At 51.1% G+C, this 12,825-nt stretch overlaps 1 protein-coding gene across 11 annotated transcripts in view; it reads right to left on the bottom strand.

The window, feature by feature from the left end:
* adamts3 (ADAM metallopeptidase with thrombospondin type 1 motif, 3) overlaps window positions 1-12,825 on the bottom strand; it is a 61,745-nt gene that overhangs the window by 23,621 nt on the left and 25,299 nt on the right. For all 11 annotated transcript variants that reach the window (XM_040196055.2, XM_040196056.2, XM_040196058.2 and 8 more), the window contains exons 5-10: window positions 10,402-10,589; window positions 6,917-7,000; window positions 5,916-6,072; window positions 2,770-2,875; window positions 649-792; window positions 427-559 (exon numbers count right to left, since the gene is read on the bottom strand). In XM_040196055.2, the coding sequence (XP_040051989.2) occupies window positions 427-559; window positions 649-792; window positions 2,770-2,875; window positions 5,916-6,072; window positions 6,917-7,000; window positions 10,402-10,589 (812 nt within the window). The remainder of the gene's footprint in view (window positions 1-426; window positions 560-648; window positions 793-2,769; window positions 2,876-5,915; window positions 6,073-6,916; window positions 7,001-10,401; window positions 10,590-12,825) is intronic.

Below are 12,825 nucleotides of genomic sequence, written 5' to 3'. Positions count from 1 at the left end.
TCTCGAGACACGATGTGACACTCGTCGCTGCATCGCCTCCACCTGCACGGATTACTCAACGACCTTCATGCTGAATAGGTTATGGTGAGGGGCCCTGGACACCCACACACACACACACAACCTTCCAGTGTGTGTGTGTGTGATGTCATCACATCTTATGTCCGTGGTGTTCATGAGCGGATTATAGACGGGGGAAAAAAACGACCAATCAGCTGCTCAGCGTCCTCATCTGGTCACAATGGAGGTTGGAGTGACAAGAACTCCACAATTACCACCAGGTATCAAATATCCAATCAGCCGCCCGCCCCAATTCAAAATGTTGAACTTAAATTAAATCTAAGATCTTAGTCAGCTTTGTCATCAATGTTCAGGCTTAGTCGAACAACTTCTTCTTCCACTTCATCGGAATCAGAATCACCGTCTCACCGAGGTGCAGATCTTGTAGCCGACGCCGAAGTCGAAGCGGCACTGCTCGTCCATGGAGTAGTTGATGCCGGGCAGCTCGGGCAGCTGAGGCCAGTCGTGCTTGAAGGGGTCGTCCAGCAGGCAGTCGTAGGTGCTGCAGGGGAGGGGGGGCAGAAGGTCAACGGGCTGCAGAGAAGGTCAACAGGCCACCCCCCATCCGAGGTTTAATGAACCAAGACTCACCTGATGTATCTCTTCAGCTCCTGGCCGCTGCACATGGACCAGTGGTACCGGTGGAAGGCCGCCTGCACCAGCGGCGCCATCACGCTGCCCATCGCCGTCTCGTCCCCGCAGCGGTTGCCTTGGCCGTCGTGCTCCATGCCCAGCCTGTTGCCCGGGAGACACCGGTCAGACGTTCACAGAGCGCCGGGGAAGGCGGCGTGGGGCCTAACGGGTTAAAAAGTGGTCGTTCCTCTCCGGTTTCCGGAGGGACGTCTCGGGGAGTTTGACTCAGTGGACTCAAAACACAATCTTTCAAAAGGACGAGGAGACTTCTGGTTCTCCGCATGTGTTGTTGTAAAAGAGAATGTGTAACTGAGATCAATACTGGACAATTTTGGCAGGCGGGAGCATTTCCTCTGTGTTAAAAAAGGCTTCACATGGATTTAAGAAGACGAGACCTGCAGATGAAGTATTTATGGATTGATTCCGAAGAGAACTGCGGTTTGTGGTGTTCATGTATCGACGTGCACACAGTGCTGACATCTGGGTTCCAGACAAATAAACATTTTCTCTTTTAGAACAATAATTGCACGCAGCTAAAAGTGAGCTTAGAGAGTCAATAATGCAACTTTTATGCTGCGAACACCGAATCCTACATCGCCATGTTGTGCATTGTGTAAGAAAAAACCTGAGTTCAGATCAATGAATAAGGAAATAATGGCGGGAACGCCCCCCCCCCCTCGATGAAGGACGCCCTGCTCCGAGCAGGCGGTCGCGTTCGGCGAGCATCAGTAATTACTCGTGTCGGCACAGGAGGCGTCGATGCGCTCCGGCGTCACCAGCAAACTACAATTAAGTTATTCCTGGAGCGGCGCGATGTGTCAGAGCCGCTGTGGTATCTGGTAGCCCCCCCCCCCCCCCCCCCCCCCCCCCCCACCCCCCCAGCCGGAAGGAAACCGCCTTCTTACTCAGACAGTTTGACTTCGTGGGCTGAAATAAAAGGAACGTCTTAACGTGTCATTTAGCCGACGCTTTTATCCAAAGCAACGTTCTCTCTTCACAGCGAAAGCGCTCATTCGACGTGCCGTAAAGGGCCTTCAGCTTTAAGGGGACACTGTCTTGTCCCCTGAAGGCCACCGTAGTTCATTAACTAGATCGACTTCATGGTGTCACATGAAGCGCTGACGGATCGACCCGCCTCCCGACGCAGAACGTGTCTCCTCCGTGTCTCCTCCGTGTCTCCTCCCCTCCAATGTGACTCCTGCTGAGATCATCCGAGGAGCCTCCGTGGACACAAGCAGACGGACGGACACTGTAACACGATCAAGACGTTCTGCGTTCGCCCTTCAAAGGTTCACGTTGCCTTAAACGAGGAGACGCGTGACAGTGTTTTAGGTCTGTGACACCAGTCGGGCCTCCTCTCACCTGCAGCCACACAGACCTTCATGTTCAATAAGTGTTATTCACGAAGAAACCCTTTGAATGGGAATCATCAGAGCAGAGCTCAAACATCCGCACACTTAAGTGCACGCGGCCCTGATGAAGGTCCTACACGATGACGCTAAAAATAAAGGTCACAGAGAAATAAATCGAAAAAGAAACGAAAGTCTTCTTCAAAGTGAAGAACATAGAACATGTATATATATATATATATATATACATGGTACAATCTCTTTTCCTCCAGCATCCATTTACAGCATATAAAACAACATAAAAAAGCAAATGTTTTTCTCCCATAATGAGGAAATTGTAATTATATAAGAGAGCACTGAATAAGAAGGCTGCCATCCTCATGAAGTCCTCAACCCCTCCACCTCCTCAACAATCGCATTCATCAGCGGAAAAAAGGCAGCGGGTTCGGCCCAATCAGAGGCGGCGCCGAGTCGGAATGTGGGCAGAAAGGAATCAATCAACTACACAAATTAACACGCGATGTGGGGAGAGGTCGCTTCGACGTGCCGGAGGCTAAAACCTGGCGTACTTTACGCGACACTTATTATTAAGCGTCTCAGTAATCAGTGATGTACATTTAACGCTGGTAGTTATCGTCCCGTTATGAGAACGTGGCAGCGGGTGAATGTAGAGAGCCCACGGCAGCAACGAGGGACGGCGACACCGGAGTGAGGAAGGAAGGAAACCTACACGTGTCCGGTCTCGTGAGCCACGACGAAGGCCGAGGAGAAGCCGTCCTCGTGGTTGAGGGTGCAGCTCCGCACCGGGTGGCACATCCCCGTGACCGGAGCGTAACCTGAAGGGGACGCCAGGAGAGAGGAGGTTAGACGAGGCGGTTGCTAAGGAAACCCGGAGGGCGGGTGGAGACACGAAGGTATTTTATTTTTCACGGCTGCTTCGTTCAAATGGCACCAAGCGGCAGGCGCGTCCGCCGCTTCACAGTGAGCCCCATTGATCCCGTAAATCATCATTCCGCTTCCTGTGTCTGGAGTTCAAATGTAAAAGGCCGACTGCTTCATGCTCATCGCTGCCTCAGACCGCAGCGACTCCTGATGCCGTATGATTTCCCCAGAGTGCGATGCATCCTGGGAACTGGTTGGCGAACCTCTCAGTCGGGAATGTTGCCGGCCTTGAATCTACGCCGTCTTTTTCCATCGATTGCCCCGTCTGAAGCTTCCATTCGCGGGGGGGTGGGTGGGGGAGCGAGCGGCTCCCCCGGGACGCCGCGGCCTTAATTAAAGCGTTGGGCCAGCGGCCGACGTGAAGGTGGAGAGGGATCAACTCTTATCCGGCCTCCAGATCACAGGTAGACAAAGGATACGTGTCGCTGAAAGTGTGAAATACGAGGCCTCGGAGTGTCGGTCTTTATCCAACTCAACAATGGTGCTTAAAAGTTTAGCAGTCCGGAGTTTTAGGCTCATTCGATTCTTAAAATTCTATTTTTCAAAGTTCATTTTTTTCTCCTTTGAAGAACAGTCCTTTTCACAGCAACAGTGCAGCATCTCCGTATGTCGCCAGGAGAAAGAGCCCAGCGGGGATCCTAGTTCACCCCACCACTCATTTCACACGTAAACTTGGACATTGTCCCAAAGTGCATTTCTGCAAAGAGGGAGAAAGACCTGCAGTCGATTTACTTTTCTAATCCACCCTTAGCTTCTAATGAAAAAAGCCGGATCAATTTTCGTTGCTGGATGACTTTAAAGACTTATTTCTTCACACATTCAAAAATCCATTTCTAAAGACGCCTTTTCCCCCCACAGAAGAAAAACGCTCGCCGCGCTACAGAGGAAGCAGCGCTGTTTCTAATGGTTATTGCACATTTAAGGAGGTAATAACAGGTACGGTTGAGCTGGAGCGAAGCTGCAAATGCGTCTTCGCTCAGAGGGCTTGGCTGGCACAGCAGAGGTGAAGGGTATTGGAAGTTAACCCCCTGCCCGTGTGCGCCGGCAGACCCGCTGAAGCGAACCGCGAGGAAAAAAGCTCCGGCGTAATGCGGCGGAAATAGGTTTCCTTGTTTCTTGCGCCGTCTGAGCGGATGAGATTTACTATTTAGGGAACCATTCCATCTTTGCCATTAACAGATCCCATCGACCTCTTAATGCCCGTTCACTGTCCGTGGGGGTGGGGGGGGGGGGGGGGTGGGGGGGGGGGCATTCGGGTCGATTGCTTTGTTGGTTTTCCCGCCTGTGGAAATGATTCAATCAAACGATGTGTCACACTCCAGCAGGACGGCTTAATGGCGCCGGGCTTATCGAAAATACAACAAAGGCTCAAGGGATCGTCTGCAGGGTTGTGGTCGTAAGATGCTGGAGGGGTGATTGCTGGCTTTCCCTGGATGTGTGCGCAACCCCCCTCCGTCTCTCCCCCCACGGACTGCGTTCATAAAATTCCACCTTTGATTAGCGGGGTCCTACGGGAAGCCACGAAGCCAATCGCGTCTCGGCGCCATGAGGGGGATGGTGTTATTTGATTGATTTTACGCCGGGCGGCATTCCTCCGAGCTGAAGAGCAGAGCGAAGGTGAGCAAGCGGCCGTGGGGTTTCTCTCCATTGTTGCGGAGTATTTGCTTGACGCGCCGTCGGGATAACAGGCACTTTTCTTCTCCCCTGTGGCTTTGTGTGTTTTTTTTCCTCGCACAGATACAAAAGAAAAGTTTAGTAAGGAAACTCCGAACCAACCGCGTCGTCTCTGGTGTCCTTCGGTCCGTTGCTACGCGACGGGATGAGACCACGCCGATGCGTGTAAAATTACAATACATCACGGGTCAGCCGTGGGGTTTCTCTCCATTGACATTTTACACATTAAAATCTATCTGTGATGTTTGAAAAGCAAATACGGGTGATGATAATAATACATATACGGCTACAGGTGAAGTGATATATTCAGTCATTCCTTTGGCTCAATGAAAAAGGTCAAATACGGATTTGACTGACAGTGTTAAATTATATTATTGAGATATTGTGACAACCCAGTGCACTTTATTTTATCCTTTAATAAAAAGGAGAGAAAGTTCATAGATATAATTAAAAAATGTTATTATTTTTTTTATCCCCGAAAATCATATTGTCATCAAAACGTCGCAGTTGAGTGACTCGCAGCATCGTCGAGGTATCGCTCCCCTCGGTGTGGATGATGAACCGTATTAATGCTAAAGATCCACTGCGAGGTCAAACGAGGTCAAAGGAGGTACGGCGCCCATGCCAGGTGAAAGGTCGACAGCCGGCAGAGCCGAGTCAGCAGATCCCGTTCTCCGGGAGTCTGAGCCGGCGCCGCCACCTCCAGGTTGCGGCTCTCACATACTGTATAGAACATACTGTATAATATTAATATATATATAATACATTCTACTTGGCTTTAAATATAATTAGTAATTACACTTTCCACTGCTGGGGAAAACCTGCTGAGAAGGAGAATCATCGGGATTGATAACACAAAACTTTAGCAAGCGTTGTCTGTTACTTTGAATTAGCCGATCAGCCAAATGTGCGAATGGTACGAGGCATCGAGCAGGTGGAATGGCCCTTTAATTGCATCCATTCCCTGCAGCGTGTTCACGCCCGACATCCACCACAAACACCATTATTACCCACATCGCTGCTGGTATTATCATCACTATTCTATTATGTCCCTCGCTGCCGTTATCATCCTCACTACGGCAGAATCTCCATCATTATCCTGCTAACCGCAGACATGTTACGCAATCATTTACGCCACGTTTGAATGAGGTCGTTGCTGTTTCTCAGGTTTCTTCCTATTGGTCCATTTGTTTGGATGAAATGGTTTGTTAAAACTGCCACGAGGCGAGAGGGGAGGGTCGCTTGTATCGGGTGTCTTACCCTGCATCCCCGTCGGGCCGAAGCCTTGGCGAGTCAGGAAGATGGCGTGGTCGTGGTGCTCGGCGTGCTCCGAGTCGCTCTTCTGCTGCACGAAGGCCCATCGGCAGACGTTCTCCAGGCTGCGGGACGGGTTCCCCCTCTCGATGAGGCTGATGGACTGACAGAGGGGGGGGGGAAAGCAACGCGTTAGTATTCTGTCAGCGGACCACACTGACATGGAGACTCGCCGACTCGCCGCTGACTTGGTGGCGTTGGAGCGGTTGGGAGGGGGTGGGAGGGGTCACAGTCTTTTGTGGTCGCAGAGGGAGAAGCGGAGAAGAGAAGCTCGTGAGGCTGAAACGCTGCCAGACGGCGAGCTGACCCCAGACCTGTTTACACGCAGCGTGGAGGTGGAACCCACCAGGTTACGTATAGTAAGTATATAAACATTTATGTAGAGTTGACACACAGCGGCAGTGCTGCCTCTGCTGCTAATTATTCGGTCCGTGTGGTTCTCGTCACGGTTTGGGTTCACGTCCTGTCTAATTTTGTAGTTTTCTGCCACTCGTGTCCCCGGGTGACTTCACTACCTGCCTTGTGTCCAATCACCTGCAACCTCCCTTGTGTATTTAAGCCGTGTGTCTCTTGTGTCACAGGTCGCGTCATTGTGTATCATCCTGGATTCTCCAGTGATTGGACACAGGTGGAAACAATCAGACAATCACAGGGGATGACAGGACAAGGCAGGAAGTGAAGTCACCCGGGGACACGAGTGGCAGAAAAACTACAAAATAAGACAGGACGTGAACCCAAACCGTGACAGTTCTTAATAGAAAAGGTGTTGATAAATATTGTGAATATGCGGAATGTGTCTGTTTTTCATTATTGTGAACGTCACATGACATCGTTGGTCTTGCGTCTTGCTTCCTTTTCTTTCTTTTTTCTCCACCAAGGTCAAAATAAATGTTCCAGCACCCCCCCCCCCCCCCCTCACATTCCTTCAGGTGGAGGGTGAAGCTCACCTTGGCGTAGCCCAGCATGATCATCCTCACCAGCACCACGTTGATGTGGACGCCCAGCGACTCGTCGTGGTAGATCTCGTTCACCTGGGTGGGGGGGGGGAGCAGATCAGAGGTCGCTCAAAGGTCAGCGGCTCACACAAATAACGTTTATTTTTAGGCTTCCGCACCACTGACGCACCCGCCCCCCCCCCCCCCCCCCCCCCCCCACCGTCTTAATAATTACATGCTCCTACATCTTTACTCATCAGAGGAAGTGAGGAAGAAAAAACACCAACATCCTTTGCAAATCACTCCATGAAGGACTGTAATCAGAGGCCTGTGCAACCGCTAATTTGTGGCGTCCTGAAGGAGGCGGCGAACGCGGCGAGGAGGAGTTTACGCCGGCAGAAGGAACCGAGTAAATACGTTTTGAATGAAGGGAGCGCTTGTTTTCATATGCATATGTTAAGGTCATAAGTCATGAAACATTTCCCCTCTGAAGCCTCAAAGTTTTCTGTAAAACAGCCCAAGAACGCAGCGCTAATCAACGCTTTGATATTTCAATGAATAAACACAGTTTAAATTCACAGGTCACGTAAAAGCTCAGACAAACGGTCACGAGGAGGAGGAGGAATTTCGACTGCGCTGGAATCCTTAATCAGCCTCATGGATTAACCCCCCCCTCCGTCCCGCCCCCTCCGCGGGTCTCCGCTACGTGTTAAATGTTTAAATGACTCAACGTGCGCCCGTCTCCATCGAGGACGCAGATCCTAATCGTCTTTCATTTTCCACTTAATCTCGTTATGAAATTGGAGCAGAGACGGCAGTTACACTGTCACGTATCGTATGTAGAGAACGAGGAGGATCGGGGACGCCGGTAAGCAGGGGTTGCGTGTGCTTGGATGTGATTGGACGTTGGAGCCAACTGGAGGCAGCTGATGAACGAGGTCGTCGTGGTGAAACATGAATGGAAGCGTCGCCGCCTGAAGCTCCAGTAACGTATTCTCAGATCCGATGCGTTTATAATGACTACATCTTGGTAATAGTTTTATACGTTAGCGATTATGACCCGTCATGTCACTTATTACACGGCTACTTACTAAAGAAATTAAATATTTAACACAAAACAAGAATCTTATTGAGTTGAGACTGATATTATTGCAGAAAATGGTCCTCTGGCTGCTGTGAAATTCATATTCAAACAACAGATAATAATTCTTATAATAGTCCAATCAGAACGACGTATGAAGAGTCGTTATTTAAAGTAGTAACGATGACTGACGGCGGTCATTGATGAGGTCATGGGGAATATTGAAGCAGTGAAAGATGTTGTTGTTGTTGTTGTTTCCTGTCGGGACGACAAATCGAGAACCGCGGCGCTACGTAGAACCGTTACTGTTGTTGCTACTTTCTATTTTTCCTTCGGAGCAAAACGGGAACACAGACTGCAGGTTGTCGTGCAACTCTGACCACGGCAGGAAATAAGTCCTGGCGGGGGTCAGAAAACCCTCGGTAGCCATGGAAACGGAGTGAACGGCTTACGGAAATGAGGCAAATTTCATTTTTTCAGGCCGACTGATTATCCCATTTTGTGGCTCTGCAGACATTCAAAAAACATGGATTTATTGACAGCTGACCTTTAACGGGCCCAGCGTGTGTGCGCGTGTCGGCCGCACATTGAGCACCAATCACAAGCCCCCCCAACAGCGTTCATGCAGAGCAGAGCGGCGTCGCAGTGGGATTCATCTTCTTTGGGCCGATGATTCCTCACTGAGTTCATCCGCCTCATTACGCGATGTTTCCGTGTTTCCACAGAGGGGGGGCGTTGGGGGGCGTTGGGGGGAAACATACTCCAGCAGCGTGTGACCACGTGCTCAATTGTCCTCAGATTACCGCGTTGGGACTCCTCGGAGGCGTCCACAGATTCCATCGCTCGCCACTTCGGTGCTTTGTTTTGAAAAAGAAGAAGGCCGAACGCCGCCGATGCCGAAGTGACTCAATTGCTCGTCAGTGGATCCAAAGTACAGAGTGAAGACTTTAAATGTCGTCCAGACATTATTGAGTTAAATGTAATATAAAACCTCCACATTTTTGCATTAAAATGACTTTTACCAAAAGCTGGTGTCAATGGATCGTCGTCCTCCTCTAAAGCTGTGGAGACAATAGAAGACGTCCCGCTCTACTTTCGGCTTGACATGGCGGCGGCGTTTTTCCGCTTAAGGGAAATATTGACGCGCGGCATTCGATTATATTTCAGACAGAAGTGAGCTTCCAGCTTTGTGGTCGACGGCCTTTTGGCGCTCGGACCCGCCGACGCCTGCGTGTGAGAACACATGAAGAAATGCGTTCTCGGGTCTGCGTTGAAGGACTACAGAGGCCTGGACAGAGTCCAAAGCCAGAACCCATCCGGCGCCGTTGGGACGAGGCGGGAACGCCGACTGGGAGCCAGGAACGCCGACTGGGAGCCAGGTCCCATCAACAAACAGACGCCTTCGGACCTCTGTGACGCCGCTGTGGCCGAAGGAATCTCCGCCCCCGGGTTCCGACGTTTGATGGAGAGGGTGGAGGCTGGTGGAGGCTGGTGAAGCCTGCGTTGACCTCTTGTGTTGTTCTGTGCTTGGATCGCACCATCCGACGCAGTAGAACGCAGCAGCACCCAAAGTGCATTTCAAAAACAACCCAAGCGGTCATACAGGTCAATGTAAATGTTGCTGCAGTACCGGCGTGTCACCAACAGAGGTCCACAAAGGTCACGCTTTATGCATGTAAGTATTAATGAAACTAAAAGTAATGTGATATGTGCAGCTTCTGCTATTTTGACTTTGATGATCTCAACCAATGAAACTCGTACATGAACACATACTGCGTCTTTGTCTTCCTCAGTTTGGCGAAGGGCGAAGTTGCTCGCCTTCTCCAACAGGCCCGAGGCGGTCGCAGTTGATTGGACCTCACGTAACCTCGGATTGGAGCGATTCCTTGTGCAGCGGCTTGCACCAGAGATGATGTTGACCTTTGACACCCCGAGAGGGAGAACTGAAGCCTGGCGGCTGGCAGCTCGGATCTGACGTGTCATAAAGACTCGTTAAAGACAAAGTCGAGGGAACCCCTTCTCATCTCATTTACCACAACGGCGACCGACTAACCATGTCAACACACAGTGTGTCCGTGGGAGCTACACACACACAACAAACGCACTCATTAGCGCCGTGCAGCTCATTAAATGTCACGATCAGTTACGGTGTCTCTCCGGAGGACGGACGAGTTGAGGCTCTTGGTTGAGGAGAAGAAACCTTTAGTTTTCTGGACCAGAGTTTGCCGCCAGCGGAAAGGTCGGCATCACCCGGCATATACATATATATATATGTATATTTTTCTGGTCTTCCAACCACGTAAAGCTCCTTCACACTCCATGTGATCAACAGGACGGAGGAGAGCATCTCATCCACACAGCTTCTCACATCGATATCAAGACAGATTCAGTACAGAAGAGAAAGTGTGCGACTCACGATGTTCATGAGCGTGAGGAGGTAGTTCTGCACGTGCTCCTTTCCGTGAAAGCGAACCACCGAGTCGTCGACCCCCAGCAGGATTTCGATGTTGTAGTCGTCCTCTCCGGCGTCTCGGCGGCGGCGGCGGCGGGCGGTCTCGTTGACCCGCCGGGCCACAGAGTCCAGGGCGGCGGGTACGTGCAGCTCTGTACGGGGCGACAGCGTGACAATGTGAGACAACGGGAGGAGAGGCTGCTGATCCTCTGAGACAGTGGAGCCGTCAGGACGCTGAATCCATATGAATGAGAGTCTCGTAGTTGCAGAGCTTGTCGGAAACTGCCAAAAGTTTTATTTTTTATATATTTATATATTTTCGATGACAGCGAAACAAACCACTCAAGCCTTCGCAGAAATAACAACAATGAGAAATGGATTTGCTGCATTTCGCCGTCGCATATCGTTATATTTCTAAACTTCTGAGGCTGACATTTGGGGCTTTGGAAAACGGTGAAGGCCATTTATTTCCACTACTTTATGACATTTAATCGACTCAATTATTGACCAAAAAACAAATCCAACAAGTTGGATGACAAATCAATGGTTGATGATAGATTTCCTATTTTGCTGCAGTATTTTCATTGAGCCAGAGTTGCACAAAACCACCAGTATGGTCATTCAAACTTATATTATTCAATTCATACCCTTGAAATTGAAGCATTTTGCATTTGTATGCGTTTCATAAGCGAGCCCCGTCTTTCATCTGCATGTAACTGAGAGACGATGTTCAGTAGCACCAGAGAAACGCTCCCTGTGACGGCACAAAACGTGCACAATATGTCGTGTCTGCACGAAATTATGGAAATAACCCTACGCACGCACAGGACCTCCTGAGTGAATCACCAGAGGCCGCCTTAATCGCTGCATTTAAAAAAATCGACTTTGCGTCTACGTGGTTTGAATCTGTAACGCGTCAAACAAGGACACTTGGTCTAAAAATCTCATCCCGCTAACGAAGCCGCCGTCATCCCTCAGTTAAGTTAAATCAGAAGCACACCGTGGTGCCGAAAATAGACCGATCCTTCATTCGAGAGACGCCGAACCGGAAGAAATGAGTTCAGGCTCCAGCGGCGCCGCGAACAACGTGCGCGTGGAATCACAAGCAGCTCGCGAGGTAAAGATGCTCCGAGGGGCTCCCGTCCTGCCATGGATGGATGTGGGGAAGGGGGAGTGGGGAGAAGGGTGTGGGGGGGGGGGAGGGGGGGAGGTCAAGCGGTAACCTTCCCTCGTGCTCCAACCAGTTAGGATCAAACGGGGGGGGGGCCACTCTGAGCATCGAGTGGGCCGAAGGTGGAGACCTGCAGGCGTCTGGAGGAGGAACGACTGATCGCACGTTTCCTCCCCGTCGGGATGCGCTGGAAAAAATACCCAAGTCATAAATAAAAGCGGAGGCCATTTTTTCTTTTTTGCAGGGATGCTCGGAGCCGCAGACAGGCCGCTGATTGAGGGGGGGGGGCACGAATAAATAGCACCTCAGCTGTGGCCCGACTCCCACACTGTCGGGATTGTGGAGCGCATTCCTCTCCTCCGTCGCCCCCGCGGTGACACAGGCATTCATGTCCAGCCCGACACCCCCACCTCACCCCCCCCACCTCCCCCCCACCCGAGTAAACAGGCCTTCTAAAAGGCACCTACTTCAAACGCAACAGGACGTCCCCTCAGCGGCGCTCCTTAAGACCGCTAGTGTGCTTCAGGCAGGGGCCAGACCCCCCCCCCCCCCCCCCCCCTCTCGCTGCGTCCGTCCTCCACCAGCACCAAGGGAGCCCCACCGTGCAGCCCAGGAGGTGGGGGGGGGGGGCGTCTGCCCACGCATGGCACCGAGCACTACAAGGTGGCACCGAGGCCGCAGGCTATAAAGGGCCCGAGGGGGCGGGGACTTGAGCCCCCCCTTGCCCCCCTCACCCCCCCCCCCCCCCTCGAACGGAGTGGAAATCTACTGCCTCTGCTGTGACGCCGTTGATGTCCACAGAAGGGACGCAGAGCCCAAATCAACCGTTTGTTTGTTCAGATCCACACGGGACTTTTGCCTCACGAGGACGAGACATTTTTCATTTCAAATGTTGAAACGTCCTAGAGGGAAGAATAGGTTCATTACTGGAAAAATGCCCAACTAGTATTCAGTGGTTTACAGCGACAGAAAGCATTAAAATATGGGCTGTATTCCTTTTATCGGCGGGATTGGCCCAGATACTGTACCTCCCCCGCATGAAAGGATACGGAAACAAGCATCTAATGTGGCCCCCGAAAGGAAAACTCCTCCATGAGCTGCATGTCAGTTGCCTCGTATCAGATGAAATAGTCCCGTCTCAATGAAATGCAGATGTTAGGTTGGACAAAAGATGTAGCTGCTCAGTTTTACAAACCTCTCGAGCAACGAGGTAACAT

This window comes from Gasterosteus aculeatus, chromosome 13 (assembly GCF_964276395.1).
Source record: "Gasterosteus aculeatus chromosome 13, fGasAcu3.hap1.1, whole genome shotgun sequence".
Taxonomy (NCBI): Eukaryota; Metazoa; Chordata; class Actinopteri; order Perciformes; family Gasterosteidae; genus Gasterosteus; species Gasterosteus aculeatus.
Note: the sequence above shows the minus strand (reverse complement) of the source record. Positions and strands in the feature narration are given on the sequence as shown.